Source organism: Salvelinus alpinus, chromosome 17, assembly GCF_045679555.1.
Source record: "Salvelinus alpinus chromosome 17, SLU_Salpinus.1, whole genome shotgun sequence".
Taxonomy (NCBI): Eukaryota; Metazoa; Chordata; class Actinopteri; order Salmoniformes; family Salmonidae; genus Salvelinus; species Salvelinus alpinus.
The window spans coordinates 12,355,598-12,378,049 of NC_092102.1; the positions used below are offsets into that span (position 1 = coordinate 12,355,598).

Here is a 22,452-nt window from a genome sequence, read left to right on the forward strand (position 1 = left end):
TGGCATCACTGTGTGGAGGTTTAACAATAGATGTAAGTTAGCCACTTAAGCTACAACGAGATCCACTACAAAACTGCAAACTTTGTGTCTAAATGCATTTCCCAGCCAATTGGATATAGTAGAATAGAACATAACAGAAACACTCGGTACACATCAGAAAGAAAACAATTGGATGTGAGATAGCAACAATAACTGTTAGTTTCCAAGTCTTTGTGGCTATACATTTGCATAATATTTTCAATACGTTTCAAATGGATGTTGCTATTCAGATAACGTTACAACGTCAACCTATAAAAGTAGCTGGACACATTTACATCGTGCAGGTAACAGTTAGCTAGTAAACGTGGCTGGGGACATGGCAACATTTCATACCGCAACATAAGCGAATGGTGCGTCTGACTAATGTTATTCTATTGTGTGAACACAGACTGGTTGGGGCAAGTTCGCATGCTCGCTCGCTCTCGCTGACACAGTTCGAGAATCGAGAGGGCCCATGGTCGCGCAGCGTTCTATTCTGAATGTAACTACCTAGCTGCCATGCTAACTTTGGCGTTTATGCAGGCCTCGTAGAAATGACTAGCTTATAGCTAACTCTGCGCAAACATAGGACAAAAACCGTGTAAATTACCAAACCGATCCGTAGGCCCCGGACCCGACTGGAGACAACATCTGGTAGCGTTCTGGTACCTCCCAAATCGTCTTGTTCACCTCCTGCCGATAAAACGTGGGTCTTTCTTTCAGCGACATTCCTGCAGAACAACCCTCAAACTGCAAGTTGTGACTTCTGCTTTTTGTTGGTCAAAGGTGTCAACTAGACTCGTGCAACTAACGTAAGTTCGCTAACTACTGTACTAGCTTGTTTAAGAAAATGCTCGGAAACTCTATCAACTTCAGTAGATGCTGGATGCAATGTTCGTTCGTAGCAAGGTGCAAAATTATTTAAATTACGGTGAGAAAGCGTTTCTACTCCGATTTGCGTTCAGGCTCCCAGGATTTCACTCCGTTACCTACCCAGCGCGCCCGTGCTCCTATGCTGCAACAACAAAATGTCGCGAAATGAGATCCAAATCCTTCTACTCGCTCAAAGGACAAACCACGGAGTTTCTAACACCAGAGGCTCAACATCACGAGACTTCCGGGAACGCTTGTGAAACAAACCAAGCGAGCCAGTTTGAGAAGTGAAAATTGATTCCTTAGCTGTTAATTTTCTCAAAATCTAAAGGCACAATCTATATTCGAGACAATGCCTTAATTAAGTAGTGGAGCATTTTATTACTCCAACCTCTTGAAAGTTAAACTGACACATTTTAATTTTTGTATGGGGGGAAAAAAGTGCCGTTGATTTGACGGCCTACACATGCGTAGTTCGGCGCGAGACCGTTAGACGGTGACGTGTTTCTGCGCATGAGCTTAGCTATCCAACGTCGCCATGACATCGCGTACACGCGTTATCGGGGAGATGGAGTTTCTGCATATCTTCATACTGTAATGTCTTTGGACAAACATATTTTTTTCACAGAACCTTTTTTAGAAGTTTATTTAAGAGCATAGACAAACAGTGAATTTAATGCTAAGAAAATTACTTTCAAGAGTCAATAAATGAAACATGTATCAAACATTAAGTAAATGGCTCCATTTCCAAATCAAATAAAACTATACCCCAGTAGTGGAGTAGAAATAAAATACAGTAATGCTTTTTGACCAAATAATTTTGGCAACAGACAGTTGGATTTCTTTTTAAATATAACATTTTAAAGATGTTGTATTGTCATAAGGAAGACCCATAATGGCCTTTAATAATGAAAATGCACACGTTACTGTAAGACATAATTAATTCAACAAAAGCACAGGTTCACATGTTTCGTGAAAATATATCTAAAATATTGTGGAAAATAAATCTCACCATAAAAGATCAGGTACCCATTAAGGTTTCTACATGGCCGCAAACTGTATTGCTATTAGCAGAGCAACAAATCGGTCCATATAAGCACCAAAACACCAACACGATTTCATTAGAAATGCATTCTCCTGGAAACATGCTTTGTTTTGATATGACCAAATACATAAAAAACTTCAGATGAAAAACATATTCTCATTATCTAGTCCTTGCAACATCCCAGAGATGTTGAGGGTTTAAATTGAGAGTGTTTCTGAACAAAAGGTTTGCTCTGTTCATCTCTCTGTGAACTTATAAAGACTTCCATCATGTTCCGGCCGTTCCATTCATTCCTTTCTGTTTGGTTTATAATAGATGCTTCTTGTCCATTGGTGCTATGCAGTGAGGGGAGCAACATTCATACTGTTCAGGACGGTGCAACATTGCAGAACGTTCCCATAGAAAGATATTGTGTTTAGGGTTGCAGAATTCTGGTAACTTTCCCCAAATTTGACAGAAATCCTGGTTGGAGGAATCCCAGATTTCCTGCATATTCCCTCCTGATTCCAGGAATCTTCCACAAAAGGATTTCTGGAAAACCTGGGAATTTTGCAACCCTAACTGTGTAGAACAGGTAGAATGGGGTCCAGGAAATCGTCAGCTCTATTTAATACATTTCTATCTGCAACGCTCTTTACATTTCAACTCAATGAATAATTAATACGTCCCATATGTGTTCCTTCATCCAGAGGTTGAAGGAGGTTTCAGGTACTCTTCTAGCTCAGGGGTTTCCAAACTGGGGGGGTCCACCAGAGGCTTATCATTTTTAGGGCGCTGCTGCATAAAAAAACATTTGGGAATCCTCGCTCTAGGTCATCTCCATCTCCAAACCTGATGATGACTTCAGGGGAACAGAGTCAAATCCATCTGACGATCTCTGTGGAAACACATCAAATACAGTTGTTCTCATTTTAGAGTGATCAAAACATTCATGGATAGTAACTATTTTATGTACTACTTTCCATTGCAATTTCAATGGGAAACGTCTCTTGGAGTTTTGAGTTACAGTATTACAGACACAGGTCAGACATTTTATAACCAAAAAATCTCTGCAATGCAAAATAAATATACAAACCACATACAGTGATACAGATATTGTGTCCAGTTCCCTGTATAAGGAGGACTCATGTCTTTTTTTTTTTTTTTAACATCACATCACCACCTTTTTGGCCTCACCTCTCTGGAGAAGGACTTGATCTTTGTGAAGAAGGATTTCTTGGTGAGGTAGATGAGGTCGTCCTCTGCATCTTCTCCCTCCATGATGGCACAGCTGTCTGCAGCAGGCAGCTCACACTCCTTATCTCCAGCAGTCATCATCAGCTTGGAGTACTTATATTCCAGCCTGCATGTGGAGGGGAGAAAAAACACACACCATCACTGGTGCACGAATACACACACACACACAAATAAGTGCATGCACACAGTCCACAAAGACTCCTGTCACTCCTCACATGCATGCACAGGTGTACACAACACACACACATAGACAGACTATATCTTACTTGCGAGTTCTCTTCCAGAAGTAGCAGCTGATGCTGATGAGCAGTATGGCAGCGACCGTCCCTGTGGACACTCCGACCTTCAGCCAGAAGTCCAGGGTCACACAGGCACTGACCGTCTGGGCAGGAAGGGACACACCACCAGTACACTGCAGTGGCTGCTGCCACACGTAGGTGGTTCTCTGAAAGAGAGAGCGAGAGAGAGACACACAAACACACATTAGTATAATTTGGCTGTTTTGATAGTGTTATCGTAAGTCTACATTAGACAACATGCCTAGTTAAGAATCAAAAAGCAGCAAAGGACTGTCTGGCATGATGTAGAAGCTTTTTGTAGCTGTATGCTCCAAAGCCAGAAAAGAAGAGTATGAGAAAGCAGGACTCTGTAATAATGTACTATCTTACCTGTATTCCCTGAATGCAGGCACTGACTATCTCTCTGTAGTGGCTCTCTGTACAGAGTGGACAGGCATACGGAGACCGCCATAGGAAATGGAAGGAGCAACCGTCACACGTCCCCTCTGAACATTTACTGGACAACAAAGACCGAATCCAATGTTAAAATTCGCCTAGCAACTGTTGGCGCTCTGCTCTTATTCGGGTTGGGAGAGTTTAGCACACTGTAGTCTGCCAGACATCACACAGTACAGCTGGGGTCAAGGCTAAGCTGTAATAGCAAGTCTTTATTTGAGGTGGTATATTAGTTGTAGTTCCACCATTATTCCACAGGAAGTCACTCTCTGTACAAATATCAGAGTGTCTGTCAGTTCAGCCACATTTTGAGAGTCTCTATAGCTTCCTTCAGTCAGTTCGTCATGTACAGTAGTCCATACCTTGGGAGTGTAATCTGGTCTTTGCCTGTCACTGTGGGATCACATCTCAGTCTGATGGTAGTTGTCCTTCCCTTTTTACATGCCTGTGTTGTTTCACTGGACCTGTGGTGGACATAATATGACTTCTAAATACAGAGTCCAGTGGCAGATAAAGAGAGGTTATATAGTACTGAGTTGGGATAGTACTCTATTATAGAACAACAAAATAGCCACCACTAGAACATCTAGAATGTCTCTGCATTAACATTTCAAAAGTACTGGCTTAAAAGTATACAAAACCTCTGGAACACTAACAGATCTGTTTTATTTGAAAACCCAGATTGATGATGATGATGATGATACCTGTAGTAGAAAATGACATCAGGCAGGTTGGACTTGGTAATGAAAGAGCTCTCAAGAGAGGCAATGCTATCCAGAGAAGTGTCAGAGGTTACCCCTTCAGACAGAAACAGAACATGTTAAAGAAAGAGAGGAGAAACATCGACACAGCAACGGTGACAGGGTTTTCTGTACACCACCCTGTTGATCATGATCAGTTGGTAAAGTTACCCAACAAAGAAAATGGACAATAGTCATTTAATGTGCATGCTTGGCTTCATGCAAAGCTGTCCCCAAGCCCCTTTACCAGCTAGGTGATTTTTGGTGTGTATCCATTGCTATTTGAGAGGGATGCACCATGGAGTAAAGCTTGATCTCTTACCAATGAGTGTGTCACCGATAGTGAAGGGTTGTGATGATACCACACTCTGACCTCTGACCTCAGAGGGCACCACAGTGGACTGGCAGGTGTAACCTCTGACCTCCTTCCTGCTCTCTGTCACGTTGTCCACGCACACCGCCACCTCTCTGCCCTACATGGGTCACAACAGAGAATCACCATTAATGTGAGTTTCTGTGTAACCATCGTTACTGTTTTCAAGGGGTAAATCTCAAAGTTTTTTTCTTGATTCCTTGCGTCCCATTTCCTTGCGTCAGAGGGAAGCGAGAAGAGCATTCGAAGAGATAGAAAGAGGAGATCCTCTCCAATGCTCTCCTCTGACATTTTGATCAGGTATGAAGAGAGGATGCAAGGAAGCGAGGAAAATACTTCTGAGATTGACCAAAGGTGTATTCTAAATATAACCATATGCATCCATCAGCCCGTACCTCTTCTCCACAGAGGCCGACCCTGAACTGGTGGAAGTATCGGAGGCCTTTACTGGTGAAGCGTGGGCTGCTCTGGAAGCTGGTGATGTTAGCCAGGGGGGTGAAGTCATATTGGAGGACCTCTCCTCCGCCGGTGGACTGCAGGTTCAGTCTACAGTCGCTAACACAGGCTGAGTGGGCCTGTGAGGGGATGGGGGGAGAAACAGAATTACCATACATTATCATGGACACAAATGTATTATCATTATCATTATCGTGGAAACAATGAAATGCATTATCATAGGCACACCTTCAAAACACAATAAATAAGTATTGTCTAACACAGGCTTTAAAAATGCAACAATGATGCATTGATCTTTATTAGTACTTTGATTTGTGTTCCTTTCCCAGCTATAAACCTTTACGCGCAGGCCGACATTATCTGATCAATGCACGAATACAACAGTTCTTCAGTTCGTCGTCGATCCCTTTCCTTACCTTGTTGCTGTGCGTATTGGGTCCACAGTGGATACAGGCTGCCTCCCCTACGGTCTGATCAGCCCTGATGAAGGTGTTGGGAGGGCAGCTCTTACACACGCCTGTCCCATTGACCATGTAGTGGGCTGGAGGGCAGGGGACGCATTCTGAGGCCGACCCGGAGCCCAAGGCACAGTGGCGACACTGAGAGGCCACACCACCCATCACGTTGGTGATTTGGACAGTGTACATCTTGGCAAAGTCACCGCTGTACTGCCTCACCTGAGGAGAAGTTAGGGACAGTACTCAGAGTACGGAAGGCTATGCCACACTAGTCAAACACACATCACTCCTTCATAAGGGGCTGAAATGTTATTGTGGAGTTGAGTCATGCAGAGATGCATTGTCGGCGGAGATGTGTTAAGTGTTTCGTATGACATGGGGCGTGTTGACCCTCAGGTAAAGGTCCACTTTCTGTGATGGAAAGCTCGGCAATAAAATGGCTGAAATGTCCACGGATCTAAGTGTGTTGAGTGTGAGTGTGTCTGTGTCCATCTATCTCACCTCACCGTAGGCTTGGGTGCGTTGGAAGCCCCAGGTAAAGCTGACGGTGCTGTTGCTCTTCACTAGGTAGGAGTAGGACTGTTTCCTGGTCGTGCCACTCCAGTGCTCCACCATGTCATTGGCCCTCTCACTGTAACCCTGGGAAAAGAACAAGAAGAACCCTTATATTTCATCCATTGTCCTTACGGGCCACGGAACATGTATTTTTGTTTACATCAATAGTACAACTCTGTAGGTCTTGAATACGGATGAACCAAATGCACTACGTGACTACAAATACTTTAAATTGTTGCATGAAGTGTGGCATGAGATATTCTCTCCCACCGCCATAAAGTAGAGGGTACAATCAGCGGTGCACTGGGTCTCAAAGACAAAGGAGATCCGCGACAGTTCACTCCTCTCATCATCTTTAGCCACCGAGTGAGGCAACCTAGGGAGACAGAAAATATTTAAGGTAACTTTTATTTTACATGACACCTACTGTACAACACATATACTGTAACATTACACATACAGTAATTATGCAAATATGTTAAATTCAAGGGTAACCCTTTTTTAGAAGGGTACCTATATAAAGGACTTTATAACACATTCATAACTCATACATAACCCATTCATAAGCAGTTCCATTCAGGTGTTTGTTGTAACTTCCACAGACTGACCCTGTGAGCCCTACCTGTATCCAGGGACAGTGAGTGAGAGCATCATGTAGTCAGAGTCCAGATCGCCTTGGGTGGTGTAGATGTACTCTCCTGCCACCTCCCATCCTGTCAGTCACAACAACAGATCAACAATCAATAACTTCACAGACCACCAACAGAGAGTGCACATCACGTCAAATGCAACACTCAGGATCAAGTAGATTACTGTATGACTGCTCATTCAAAAGTAGGCCTTTTTCACACTGCTGAATTTAGCCAAACCCGAGCCAAGCAGAGCTGTACCAGCTGTCCTGGTTACACATCCAAATCACCACAATGCGGTTCGGGTCATCGCAACAGTGTAAAAAGGGTATTTGAGTCCTTTACATATGTACCAGTGCTCCTGAGTCACTGTAACTATTGCCTATTCATAACCAGGCCAGCCCATTACAACTTGGCTTGGTTTGCCTCAGTAGAGTGAAAAAGGTATTAGAGTCCCTTACCCGTGCTCCTGACTGAGTCGCTGTACTCCCGGCTGTAGACAGAGCTCCTCATGTTGTCGGGCATCTTGTTCCACCACTTGTACTCAAAGCCCACCACCGGCTCTGTTCCGACAGGACACTCAGCACAGGCTGCACATAGAGTATGGATAGAGAGTGTTCGATGAAGAGACAGTAGAGGGTTTGTTGCCCACCAGCGGCCCTCAAGCAATTAGCACAGGGTGGATATGGACATGAGGGATTGAGAGCTACTGTTAAAATGGGTTTACGTTTGTGCCAAAGTGGTCTTATGTCCCAAAGGGGACATAGAGGATTAAGTAAATAATTCATGTGACAAAAGATCTGACAGCATAAAAACATTGGCATAAGTTGCTGCGGAATGTTCCTCGTATAGCACCTAGCACCAAACATAGCACAATAATGTCTATTTCCGTTAATACATTTCATCAATCGTTACGTTGAGGAGGGGTTTTTCCACCTGTTCCATTGGAGTAGGATCCGTGAGGACAGGGTTCGCAGCCTGAGGTGTTGGTGACAGAGAAGCCAGGGTTACAGGGAGGGCAGGTCTCCATCTGTCCAGAGGCTGGTAGCTTCACCGCTCCTCCAGTACTGTTATCCACTGCCCCTTCAACGATCTCACTACAGATCTTTGGCTCGATCCACTTGTACATCAGCTGGGTCTAAGAAACACAGCAGGAGAGTTATGAATTCCATTTACATTTTAGTCATTTAGCAGAAACTCTTATTAACGTGAAATAGGGAGGTAAAATAACCACATATCACATCAATGTACAGTACCAGTCAAAAGTTTGGACACACATATTCATTCAAGGGTTTTTCTTTATTTTGACTATTTTCTACATTGTAGAATAATAGTGAAGACATAAAAACGATGAAATAACACATATGGAATCATGTAAAAAAAACAAAAAAGTGATGAACGAATCAAAATATATTTTATATTTGAGATTCTTCAAAGTATCCACCCTTTACCTTGATGACAGCTTTGCACACTCTCGGCATTCTCTCAACCAGCTTCATAAGGTAGTCACCTGGAATTATTTTCCAAGAGTCTTGAAGGAGTTCCCACATATGCTGAGCACTTGTTGGCTGCTTTTCCTTCACTCTGCGGTCCAACTCATCCCAGACCATCTCAATTGGGTTGAGGTCGGGTGATTGTGGAGGCCAGGTCATCTGATGCAGCACTCAATCACGCTCCTTCTTGGTCAAATAGCCCTTACACAGCCTTGAGATGTGTTTTGGGTCATTGTCCTATTGAAAAATAAATGGGATGGCGTACCGCTGCAGAATGCTGTGGTAGCCATTAAGTGTGCCTTGAATTCTAAATAAATCACTGCCAGTGTCACCAGCAAAGCACTCCCACAGTATCACACCTCCTCCTCGTCCATGCTTCACAGTGGGAACCACACATGCAGAAATCATCCGTTCACCTATTCTGTGTCGCACAAAGACACGGCGGTTGGGACCAAAAATCTCAAATTTGGACTCATAAGACCAAAGCACAGCTTTCCACTGGTCTCATGTCCATTGCTCATGTTTCGTGGACCAAGCAAGTCTCTTCTTCTTATTGGTGTCCTTTAGTAGTGGTTTCTTTGCAGCAAATCAACCATGAAGGCCTGATTCACGCAGTCTCCTCCGAACAGTTGATGTTGAGATGTGTCTGTTACTTGAACTCTGGGAAGCATTTATTTGGGCTGCAATCTGAGGTGCAGTTAATTGCCGATTTCTGAGGCTGGTAACTCTAATGAACTTATCCTCTGCAGCAGAGGTAACTCTGTGTCTTCCTTTCCTGTGGCGGTCCTCATGAGAGCCAGTTTCATCATAGCGCTTGACAGTTTTTGTGACTGCAATTTAAATAACTTCAAAAGTTCTTGACATTTTCAGGATTGACTGACCATGTCTTAAAGTAATGATGGACTGTCATTTCTCTTTGCCTATTTGACCTGTTCATGCCATAATATGGACATGGACTTTTACCAAATAGGGCTGTCTTCTGTATACCACCCCTACCTTGTCACAACACAACTGATTGGCTCAAATGCATTAAGGAAAGAAATTCCACAAATTCACTTTTAACAAGGCACACCTGTTAATTGAAATGCATTCCAGGTGACTACCTCATGAAGCTAGTTGAGAGAATGCCAAGACTGTGCAAAGCTGTCATCAAGGCAAAGGGTGGCTACTTTGAAGAATCTCAAATATAAAATATATTTTGATTTGTTGAACACTTTTTTGGTTACTACATGATTCCATATGTGTTATTTCATAGTTTTGATGTTTTCACTCTTATTCTACAATTTAGAAAAACATTTAAATAAAGAAAAACCCTGGAATGAGAAGGTGTGTCCAAACTTTTGACTGGTACTGTATATATGCTACATTATGGCTAATCATCATGACTGAGTACATAATGGTTGAATAGAACCTGTCAGGACTAAACAGGAAATCAATATGTAAGGAAAACTGATACCAACTCCAGCTGGTGCTCACTGCAGTGACCTGAGCCATGAAAAAACAACTGACTGCTCACATAAGAACAGCATTGTCAGTCAGCTTCATTTACTTTCTCATTTACTTTTCCCATAGTATTACCTGTCCTTTGGAGTCACATGGGGTGTGTGTGTAGAAGTAGTCACTGGTGGTACATGCAGGCCTCTGCTTGCAGCTCCCTGATCCGGCCTCTGGAAGAAGAGTTTGAACAAGGAAACCAGGGTTGTGTTCAGTAGAGTGTCTTCAGTCACATTTCGAAACAGAGTGGTAGTGCATGAACTTGTCCAATAACAAAACAGATTTTTGTTGTCTGTTGCTAAACATTTTGTTACGGTGTACCCTACTGAACACGACCCAGGGGAAAACCGCCAGGAGGCAGATGAAAAACAAAACCACCATTAAGATCCAGAGATACCACACACACTTAGACTAAGTCAACCAACCACACAGCCTGTGCATTTAATTGAACCAAGAGCATATACAGTATATTTGCATACATTACATACATGTGTGTGGTGACTTGCAAATGAGCAATCCACTATTCAAGCGGTTGTAACAGGAAGAAATATCTAGTTTACATACACTTAGGTTGGAGACATTAAACTCATTTTTCAACGACTCCACAAATTTCTTGTTAACAAACTATAGTTTTGGAAAGTCGGTTAGGACATCTGATTTGTGCATGACACAAGTAATTGTTCCAACAATTGTTTACAGACAGATTATTTGACTTATAATTCACTGTATCACAATTCCAGTGGGTCAGAAGTTTACATACTGACTGTGCCTTTAAACAGCTTGGAAAATTCATGTCATGGCTTTAGAAGCTTCTGATAGGCTAATTGACATAATTTGAGTCAATTAGAGGTGTACCTGTGGATGTATTTCAAGGCCTACCTTCAAACTCAGTGCCTCTTTGCTTGACATCATGGGAAAATCAAAAGAAATAAGCCAAGACTTCAGAAAAAATAGTTGTAGACCTCCACAAGTCTGGTTCATCCTTGGGAGCAATTTCCAAACACCTGAAGGTACCACGTTCATATGTACAAACAATAGTACGCAAGTATAAACACCATGGAACCACGCAGCCGTCATACCGCTCAGGAAGGAGACGCGTTCTGTCTCCTAGAGGTAAACGTACTTTGGTGCAAAAAGTGCAAATCAATCCCAGAACAACAGCAAAGGACCTTGTGAAGATGCTGGAAGAAACAGGTACAAAATAATCTATATCCACAGTAAAACGAGTCCTATATCGACAAAACCTGGAAGGCCGCTCAACAAGGAAGAAGCCACTGCTCCAAAACCGCCATAAAAAAGCCAGACTACGGTTTGTAACTGCACATGGGGACAAAGATCGTACTTTTTGGAGAAATGTCCTCTGGTCTGATGAAAAAAATATATAACTGATTGGCCATAATGACCATCGTTATGTTTGGAGGAAAAAGGGGGAGGCTTGCAAGCCGAAGAACACCACCCCAACCGTGAAGCACAGGGGTGGCAGCATCATGTTGTGGGGGTGCTTTGCTGCAGGAGGGACTGGAGCACTTCACAAAATAGATGGCATCATGAGGTATGAAAATTATGTGGATATATTGAAGAAACATCTCAAGACAACAGTCAGGAAGTTAAAGCTTGGTCGCAAATGGGTCTTCCAAATGGACAATGACCCCAAGCACTCTTCCAAAGTTGTGGCAAAATGGCTTAAGGACAACAAAGTCAAGGTATTGGAGTGGCCATCACAAAGCCCTGACCTCAATCCAATAGAAAATGTGTGGGCAGAACTGAAAAAGCGTGTGCGAGCAAGGAGGCCTACAAACCTGACTCAGTTACACCAGCTCTGTCAGGAGGAATGGGCCAAAATTCACCCAACTTATTGTGGGAAGCTTGTGGAAGGCTACCCGAAACATTTGACCCAAGTTAAACAATTTAAAGGCAATGCTACCAAATACTAATTGAGTGTATGTAAACTTCGGACCCACTGGGAATGTGATGAAAGAAATTAAAGCTGAAATAAATCCTTCTCAACTATTATTCAGACATTTCACATTCTTAAAATAAAGTAGTGATCCAAACTGACCTAAGACAGGGAATTTTTACTAGGATTAAATGTCAGGAATTGTGAAAAACGGAGTTTAAATGTCGCAACTTCCGCCGAGGTCGGTCCCTCTCCTTCTTCGGGCGGCTTTCGGCGGTCGACCTCACCGGTCTTCTAGCCATCGCTGATCCATTTTTCATTTTCCATTGGTTTTGTCTTTATTTTCTACACACCTGGTTTTCATTATCCAATTACATGTTCATGTATTTAACCCTCTTTTTCCCCCATGTTTGTTGTGCGTGATTATTTCATTGTTCATTTCGGTTCATGATGGCTGGTTTTTTGACGGGTGCTGTGTTCACCCGTGCGTAATATTTACCGTTGGTTTTTGGTCAAGTGTATTTGTTTACCTTGTGCCTTTATTGTTTGAGTAAAGTACGTTGCTCACTCATTTTGCTCTCCTGCGTCTGACTTCATGCACCAGCTACACTCACCTTCGGATATTAAATGTATTTGGCTTAGGTGCATGTAAACTTCCGACTTCAATTGTATGTAGTACCAGTCAAAAGTTTGGACACACCTATTCATTCCAGGGTTTTTCTTTATTTTAAAAAATGTGTTTGAGACAAATCAGTTGTGTTGTGACAAGGTAGGGGTGGTATACAGAAGATAGCCCTATTTGGAAAAAAACAAATCCATATTATGTCAATAACAGCTCAAATAAGCAAAGAGAAATGACAGTCCATCATTACTTTAAGACATGAAGATCAATCAATCCTGAAAATGTCAAGAACTTTGAAAGTTTCTTCAAGTGCAGTTGCAAAAACCATGAAGTGCTATGATGAAACTGGCTCTCATGAGGACCGCCCCAGGAATGGAAGACCCAGAGGATAAGTTCATTAGAGTTACCAGCCTCAGATTGCAGCCCAAATCAATGCTTCACAGAGCTCAAGTAAGAGACACATCTCAACATCAACTGTTCAGAGGGGACTGCGTGACAAGCAGGCCTTCATTGTCGAATTTCTGCAAAGAAACCACTACTAAAGGACACCGATAAGAAGAAGAGACTTGATTGGGTCAAGAAACACAAGCAATGGACATTAGACTGGTGGAAATCTGTCCTTTGCTCCGATGAGTCCAAATTTTCGATTTTTGGTTCCAACGCCGTGTCTTTGTGAGACGCAGAGTAGGTGAACGGTTGATCTCCGCATGTGTGGATCCCACCGTGAAGCATGGAGGAAGAGGTGTGATAGTGTGGGCGTGCTTTGCTGGTGACACTGTCAGGGATTTATTTAGAATTCAAGGCACACTTAACCAGCATGGCTACCACAGCATTCTGCAGCGATACGTCATCCCATCTGTTTTGCACTTAGTGGAACTATCATTTGTTTTTAAACAGGACAATGACCCAAAACACACCTCCAGGCTGTGTAAGGGCTATTTGACCAAGGAGAGTGATGGAGTGCTGCATCAGATGACCTGGCCTCCACAATCACCCGACCTCAACCCAATTGAGATGGTTTGGGATGAGTTGAACCGCAGAGTGAAGGAAAAGCAGCCAACAAGTGCTCAGCATATGTGGGAACTCCTTCAAGATTCTTGGAAAAACATTCCTCATGAAGCTGGTTGAGAGAATGCCAAGAGTGTGCAAAGCTGTCATCAAGGCAAAGGGTGACTAATTTGAAGAATCTCAAATATAAAAAATATTTAATTTGTTTAACACTTTGTTGGTTACTACATGAATCAATATGTGTTATTTCATAGTTTATGTCTTCACTATTATTCTACAATGTAGAAAATTGTAAAAAAATAAAATAAAATAACACTTTAAATGAGTAGGTGTGTCCAAACTTTTGGACTGGTACTGTAGTTGGTGCTAGAATGCAAACATACCTGCATATTTGTCTACTTCACACTGCTGGCACACCGTGGCACCCTTGTTGGAGTAGGAGTCAGCAGGGCAGGGGGTACAGCGAGCAGAGCCTGGCTTGGCGCTGTAGGTCCCAGGTTTACAATGGAAACACTCTGACGTATAGGCAACCCCTGGAGGAGCAGGACGATTATCAATCAGTAATGATTAACAGAAACGAGAGTAAGAAGAGGTGTGCATCTTAGCTTTTCAGTTTTTCACATTGCAGCACCTTTGAGGGGTGGCCCCAACCGGGACGTAAACCTACGGACTGTCGAACCGTTAAACCAAGAGATCTGAATCTCTTGACGAGTTTGCTAGGTGTTGGGTCTACAAATTGCTCAAATGTTTTGAATAATGAATCAAATATTCCTGCCGGGGTATCATAATCAAGCCTAAATAAACAAGGGAGGGCAATCTGCAAACAACTCGGGATAAAAAAAATGATGACATCGATGACTGCTGTATAGTACCTGAGATAGCAATGTTGCGAAGGAGCACAGGTTTGACAGCACTGCCCACCAGTGCAAAAGATGTGGTCCTCCAGTAGAGCACATTGTTGCCTCGATTCAGCTTCAACTGGACAGAGATAGAGAGCGAGAGAAACCGTCGGGGGTCATACATAAACTCTCTTAATAGACATTAGCATAGCTCACGCAGACAAGATTTTGGTTTAAGGTTCTGAGATTAGGGTTCCCACCCCACCATGCTCAGTGTATGGACATGTGGGGGCTATATTAGTAAGACTCACATTGTGGGGAGTCCAGTCTTTCTCTGAGGTCCTCATCCAGCGACCCTCAGAGTCTGTGGACTCGCACTGGTCATTCTGAACCTGGACGGAGGACAAGACAGTGCGAGGAGATCAATACCACATGGCTGCCCGACACACACAGTTGAGTTCATTACAGTTACTCGTTTAGATAGCATGGAGATGATGGAGATCGATTGAGGAGCACATCACGTAGCCCTGTCCATTGGAATGAATGAAGAGTATCATCATGGAACACTCACATAAAACACTTAAAACATAGAACATGCAACACTCACATAGAATTCAAAGAAGATGGTGTTGTCTGGGTAGAAGTACTCAAAGGACACAGTGCCTGCTTTCTTCAGGCTCACCGCGTAGGACAAGGTAGAGGTGCACTCATCTATGTTAGAGGCAATATAGTCGCCTTTCGGTATCCAGGTCGAGCTATAGGGGAAGACAAAAGAGACAAATACTGTTAGAAATAGACAGTAGCTCTAAAGGTTGAGATAAATAGTAACCAACATAACGGTGTCTTCCAATGCACTAAACAGTATGCGGCTGTGTAGAAAGGTAGCCTGGTCCCAGATCGGTTTGTACTGTCTTGCCAACAGCAGTTGGCTATACAGATCTGGGACCAGGCTGATGTAAATGGCCATAAAATAACCGAAGCTTGAGATGGAGAGTTACTACTCTCTTCCCACACCCGCTGTAAGCAAGACAGAGAGATACTGACTTTGAGCAGTTGGTGTAGATGTCAGCTATGTTCATGTTCATCCCGTGTGAGATGAAGCCAGCCGGCATGCTGTCCCACTCATCGAAGGCCACGCCCGTCCCCAGAGAGTAGGTCCCACCAGAACACTTCTGACACTCCTGGCTTCTCATGTCCAGGAACTCCCCCTCGCTGCAGGAGAATGCTGGGGGGGGGGGGGGGGGGGTGAGACTAGTGCAGGCCAGGAAGACACTGTGGGTGCATCTCAATAGTCCTTTCTTTGATTCCTCACTTCCTCTCTAGCCGCCTCTTCAAAACGTCAAAGGAGCTGAGGAGAAGATGTCCTCCAATGGTCTCCTCACTTACCTCCGACATTTTGAAAAGGAGGTGAGGAGAGAGAAGGTGAAGTATCAAGAGAAAGACTGAAACTTACCTTGAAACTGTACTGTATGTACAGAGTTGTAATAAGGGTATACTTATGACTGTGATATTGGATCGTGTGTAGGGTGTTATATAGTGTAGTTAGTACATGGTATGAAAGTAGAGCAAGGTAGGATAGGTAGGATAGGTAGGATAGGTAGGTAGGTAGGTAGGTAGGTAGGTAGGTAGGTAGGTAGGTAGGTAGGTAGGTAGGTAGGTAGGTAGGTAGGTAGGTAGGTAGGTAGGTAGGTAGGTAGGTAGGTAGGGTACTCACTACACTGTGTGCCCTTGACAGGGTCAGGGAGGCCTGTGCACGTGTCTGGTTTGTTAGGTACCGCCACCCTCCACCGAGACCCCAGCACATCGCAGTCTGTGTACTCAAAGTGGTAATCGGACTGCAAGAAAAAACACACACAGACTCACACTTCTCAGGTATTTATATATACAGTGTGTATAGAGCCTGAACAATGAATGAAATGCTCACAAGGTAGTCCTCTAAAGGTGACACTAGTTTTTGAAAAGTATGTGGAGTGTACCAGTTTGAGATCAGTGTATTGGGACTGTTTGGAACATGACATCACACAGGTTATGACCTAATTCACAGATATCCATTCAGAGTATATTCAAGTCAACTCCTAAATAAACTCACATTCATTTTGATGGACCATTTTACCATTGTAATCTTTTTTGTTAAATAATACATTTTGACTGATGTAACTGACTTAAAAATGTAATAACTGGCCAATACACATGATTTCTCAACATAATGCATCACCTTCAGCCAAATGTCCCTCTAAACGAGACCAACCCCCTTTCCAAATAGAAGGATCGGATCAATATTTGCACAGTCAAGAGGCTGCTGCCTCACCTGTTGTCTTAATCTCCCTCACCTTGGGGTTATTGACTTATTTAGTAGCCAAGGAAAAAGCTGGAAAAGCTGCAGACTGGGCCAACCCTTCTGTCAACAACTCATCGCAATCATCTCTTAGCAAGTCATTACAACTACATACAGACAGGCAACATAGGATGTCTTGTTTGTTTCAAGTGGCTTTGCTATAGGTGTGACAGAGTGCCAACAAGAAACAGTAACCGTTAAGTCTTCCTTCGACAAAGGTTGCTGTAGGTGTAGCCCTCCCATCATAACGTCATCGTAGGGGTACTCTTTACTTAGAAGATGTAAGCAGTGAGTCAGTAAGCAGAATATAAAATGCATACTGAGAATATACAGAAGAGTACAGTCTCTTCCTAGCCTGGTCCCAGATACAGTATGTTTGTACTATCATTCCAACTCCTTGTCACTCACTGACATGATAATTCCATAAGGGGTTGGCAACACAGCAGAAACGGACTGGCACTCAGGCTCTTCTCACAGCCGCTGTGGAGTGCTGTGAGTCCTGACAAGCAAGGCTAGTACAGAGGTGAAAGTCAAGGCATCTAAATAGGCCATTGGGCCATATATGTCACGAATTACTGGGCTATGTCCCAAATGGCACCCTATTCCCAACCTAGTGCACTACTTTTAACCAGGGCCCATAGGACTCTGTTCAATAGTATTGCACTGTAGAACAAGACCACTTTGCAGAGTAAACCTAACCCCCACTCTGGACCATGTAGGATTAATAGTTAACAACCAGCAGACAAATGTTCCCTCTAACACACTTCTGTTTTTTATTAGTGCAGCTACATTAGCTTTTGTTTTAGAGATAAGGGGAGTGAGTGGGAGGAGAAGAGGGAGAGGGAGAGGGGGAGGGAGAGAGAGAGGTAGAAGGAGAGAGAGAGACAGAGAGAGGAGAGAGAGAGTGGGAGAGGGAGTGAAAGTGAACCGTTGATGGATAAAATGAAAATTCATAAATTGAAGATGTGCTCGGCCTGGCTCGAATCTAATACTCCTTGTTCATAAAAACATGAGTAAACCGTGGCAACGGGACATTGTGACCCTGTCTCCTCATGGTCTCACAGGCACACACACAGGCTCTGTCCGAATACAAATAATTCTGATGAATCAGTCAGCCATGGTGTCCCTTCAACTTAATCTGCCTCTAAGCTCTCTCACCTTGAGGTAAAGGTGGCTGTAGGTTTCCTGGAACACATTGTCCTTACATGGGCCTAATCATGACGCCAAGTCACTTGGGGATGTTAGTTCTACTATAAACTGTTTTTGCTCCAGCTGATTTTGCTAAGCATTCATGAAATGTGAACAGCTTATGAATGTGTTACGTATGACTTAAGAATGTGTTATGAAGTCTTTATGTAACCTTGTTAACCCAAACAAGGAATAAGGAATGGGTCATATACAGTGGGGCAAAAAAGTATTTAGTCAGCCACCAATTGTGCAAGTTCTCCCACTTAAAAAGATGAGAGAGGCCTGTAATTTTCATCATAGGTACACTTCAACAGACAAAATGAGAAAAAAAATCCAGAAAATCACATTGTAGGATTTTTTATGAATTTATTTGCAAATTATGGTGGAAAATAAGTATTTGGTCAATAACAAAAGTTTATCTCAATACTTTGTTATATACCCTTTGTTGGCAATGACAGAGGTCAAACGTTTTCTGTAAGTCTTCACAAGGTTTTCACACACTGTTGCTGGTATTTTGGCCCATTCCTCCATGCAGATCTCCTCTAGAGCAGTGATATTTTGGGGCTGTTGCTGGGCAACACGGGCTTTCAACTCCCTCCAAAGATTTTCTATGGGGTTGAGATCTGGAGACTGGCTAGGCCACTCCAGGACCTTGAAATGCTTCTTACGAAGCTACTCCTTCGTGCCCGGGCGGTGTGTTTGGGATCATTGTCATGCTGAAAGACCCAGCCACGTTTCATCTTCAATGCCCTTGCTGATGGAAGGAGGTTTTCACTCAAAATCTCACATTACATGGCCCCATTCATTCTTTCCTTTACACGGATCAGTCGTCCTGGTCCATTTGCAGAAAAACAGCCCCAAAGCATGATGTTTCCACCCCCATGCTTCACAGTAGGTATGGTGTTCTTTGGATGCGACTCAGCATTCTTTGTCCTCCAAACACGACGAGTTGAGTTTTTACCAAAAAGTTCTATTTTGGTTTCATCTGACCATATGACATTCTCCCAATCTTCTTCTGGATCATCCAAATGCTCTCTAGCAAACTTCAGACGGGCCTGGACATGTACTGGCTTAAGCAGGGGGACACGTCTGGCACTGCAGGATTTGAGTCCCTGGCGGCGTAGTGTGTTACTGATGGTAGGCTTTGTTACTTTGGTCACAGCTCTCTGCAGGTCATTCACTAGGTCCCCCCGTGTGGTTCTGGGATTTTTGCTCACCGTTCTTGTGATCATTTTGACCCCACGGGGTGAGATCTTGCGTGGAGCCCCAGATCGAGGGAGATTATCAGTGGTCTTGTATGTCTTCCATTTCCTAATAATTGCTCCCACAGTTGATTTCTTCAAACCAAGCTGCTTACCTATTGCAGATTCAGTCTTCCCAGCCTGGTGCAGGTCTACAATTTTGTTTCTGGTGTCCTTTGACAGCTCTTTGGTCTTGGCCATAGTGGAGTTTGGAGTGTGACTGTTTGAGGTTGTGGACAGGTGTCTTTTATACTGATAACAAGTTCAAACAGGTGCCGTTAATACAGGTAACGAGTGGAGGACAGAGGAGCCTCTTAAAGAAGAAGTTACAGGTCTGTGAGAGCCAGAAATCTTGCTTGTTTGTAGGTGACCAAATACTTATTTTCCACCATAATTTGCAAATAAATTCATTAAAAATCCTACAATGTGATTGTCTCATCTTTTTAAGTGGGAGAACTTGCACAATTGGTGGCTGACTAAATACTTTTTTGCCCCACTGTATATGGTGACAACTTCCAATACTAGCAAGCATGGTGCATATCAGCTCTCCATTCACACCCCAGCAACAACGTTATTGATACAAGAAATGCCTAGGCATTATCAAACACCACAGTAGTCATGCAAATATTAAGAAGAGAAAGTAGACTACAGCCAGGAGAGTTGTTAACTGGAGAGCTAAGGACTTGCTTAAGGCAGAAAACTGTTGCACACACACACAGGCAACTGACTATGACTAATAAAGGCTATGTAAGCAACACCAAACTAACTGACGCCATACCAGTGTAACACATGTCCATTTAACACAGGCATCACCATAATGTGTGTGTAGGAGACCGGTTCAGAGTGTGGTTAACAACTCGCGATAAGAGAAATGCTGCTAGCAGAAGCCTCTACAGCAGGGGTACTCAAGTACTATTTGAGACGGTCCGGTCTCACAGATTTCCTAGGTGGAAAAGAACGGTCTGAATGGATATTGTCATTCATCAGCATGGTAACAAACCCCCACCTCACAACCCATGCGACCCCAAACTGTTCACACCCCTCTTGTTGACAGAGAGAACATGTTGTAGCTTTAATGCTAATTTCCTACAATTCTACACATTTTGCCATGTCTTATGTGTGTTCATATGATACTGGGGTGGAAGCCCGACTGAGTTCGCCCCCCCAAAACAAACATTTCCCTACACCCGCATAACATCTGCTAAATATGTGTATATGACGAATAAATGTTTTTATTTGAAAATGTGGTTTAAAAAAATAAAAAGATAATTGGGACCCGTGGTCCGTATTGACCCCGTTCTTGGTCCGGATCCGGCCTGCAGTCTGTCTGTTGAGTACGGGAGCTCTGCAGTACTGAATTCAGTTAACATGACATTGACAAACTCTTTAGGAAAGTAGAAAATTAGGCATCTATTGTTTCTACGGTTCATTTCTGTATAGGCTACCTCAGAGTGAATGTGTGTATGGGGTTGATGACGGTTCAACAGTTTTAAAATGATTACATTTGACCTCAGGGCTTAAAATAAATAGAGAACAGTTGGGCTGTTGATTAGGTCTAGGGGTACAGTTCAGCACCTCTTACCACCCAGACTCCTTCTCCCACCACCCCCCACGCTGAAAAGTGTGATGCAACAGTTCAAAAACTCACCTGACCCCCACTATCTTGAAATACCCTAATATTACATCAGAATTCTAACAGACATACCAACAGATTTGCATTTATTCTGTCCTATAACTGGCCATTCAGCCATCTGTGACTGTTTTGAATTATATGGTTCTGATAACTAATCTGTGACTGTTTTGAATTATATGGTTCTGATAACTAATCTGTGACTGTTTTGAATTCTATGGTTCTTTGCATCATATTTCCATAAAGCCTACAATAGCAAACGTCTATTACTCATAAAATATTCCTACTAATTGTGTGAAGGGTACTTCTTCAAATACGATCAGGTTTCTAGATCATCTTCACTTATGATGGCTCGTTGTTTACAGTGTAGTGCATTTATGGAGGTCAAATTCAGAGGTTACTAACTGAGACGTAGGCTGCATCAGACAACGTGTATGTATGTCAATATGAATGAGTTCTGCTCCAACTGATCAGTCAATATGCTTTTCATAATGGACCACAAAAGGATGGATCATGTATTTTTAAAAGACTGCATTGAAAACTACAGGAAAATGTTTGCAATTATTTTGTAGAAATTCCCAGCTAGTTAATAGAAACGTTACAGTTTAGTTATCTGAAATCTGAGTTATACAAAATAAATGTACAATTATGTGAAGCAATACAATTGGTTTTGTTTAGGTTACCTAATGAAGTGCACTTTATGTTATTGTTATGCCATATGGGTGAAAAAACTGTCAATTAGTCACAATTATGTTAAACGACAACGTATCATTCCATGCTCCTTACCTCTTTGCATATGGGCAAATCACTGGACGCATAAATTTGAACAAAAAATAGCCAAAGAAGGTGAAGAAAACTGTGTGAAGCTCGGCGCATCATCTTTCTTGAGCAGCAGTTAGGCTACAATCAACAGCTTGTAGGTCCGCGCCACGCTGGAGGTGAAATTTATGCGGGGTGGAGGGTTGAATTTATGCCACGACAGTTGACACAGCATCCTCTAGCAGTCTACCTATGAGGCGCAGGCGCTTTCACTCTCTAGCTTGCGCCCTGAAAATAATTAAATAAAATGCTCGTTTAAAAATGTTTATTATTCAATGAATGGTCAGCATGATTGTGTATATTTTACTTACACAATCAATTATCTTTTGCATTCAAAAATTCCGGGGTTTTTGCAGGCATTATCGCACTCCACAGGTGCTTTTTGACAGGATCAGTGCTATCTGGGATCCTTGGGACGTCCATATCCTAAACCCCTACCCTTATCAAACTCTAACCTTAACGGCTAAACCCTTACCTTAACCAGTTTAAACGTCAACCTCAATGGGAGGTATGGACGTCCCAATGATCCCAAACAGCGCGGCCCTTTTTGACAAGTGCACGATATTGTCAACTGAAATTAGGCCTTGTGCATTTTTATTCGGCCCCATTTGTTGGTGAACAGGGATTAGACAAAAAATGTTAGGCAATTGTTTTTTGCATATTTTTGTTTATATGAAATATAGCCAATTTTGACTTTGTGGCTGTTGTAACTAGTGGACTGGAAACCCCTGGCAAGACACGGCAATTGGTTGGGTTTACATAGTAGGAA

General features: G+C 42.9%; 2 protein-coding genes across 3 annotated transcripts in view; both read right to left on the reverse strand.

The window, feature by feature from the left end:
- Positions 1-1,109, reverse strand: part of LOC139542159 (mitogen-activated protein kinase 14A) — a 51,898-nt gene extending 50,789 nt beyond the window's left edge. The window contains exon 1 of one of the 2 annotated variants that reach the window (XM_071347251.1): positions 629-1,109. In XM_071347251.1, the coding sequence (XP_071203352.1) occupies positions 629-747 (119 nt within the window). In that variant the 5' untranslated portion in view covers positions 748-1,109. The remainder of the gene's footprint in view (positions 1-628) is intronic. The other variant, XM_071347250.1, reaches the window with a different exon arrangement.
- Positions 1,110-1,521: 412 nt separating this feature from the next.
- elapor1 (endosome-lysosome associated apoptosis and autophagy regulator 1) lies at positions 1,522-21,831 on the reverse strand. The gene is made up of 22 exons (XM_071347249.1): positions 21,651-21,831; positions 16,185-16,305; positions 15,515-15,695; positions 15,078-15,225; positions 14,782-14,862; positions 14,504-14,609; positions 14,015-14,164; positions 10,189-10,277; positions 8,054-8,255; positions 7,579-7,707; positions 7,111-7,201; positions 6,759-6,864; positions 6,435-6,572; positions 5,892-6,152; positions 5,415-5,594; positions 4,969-5,119; positions 4,611-4,704; positions 4,269-4,370; positions 3,841-3,967; positions 3,439-3,617; positions 3,113-3,278; positions 1,522-2,813 (listed from the first exon to the last, which is right to left on the reverse strand). The coding sequence occupies exons 1-22, from the start codon at positions 21,741-21,743 to the stop codon at positions 2,745-2,747; spliced, it is 2,964 nt and encodes a 987-aa protein (XP_071203350.1). The 5' UTR covers positions 21,744-21,831; the 3' UTR covers positions 1,522-2,744.
- Between the last annotated feature and the right edge of the window lie 621 nt (positions 21,832-22,452).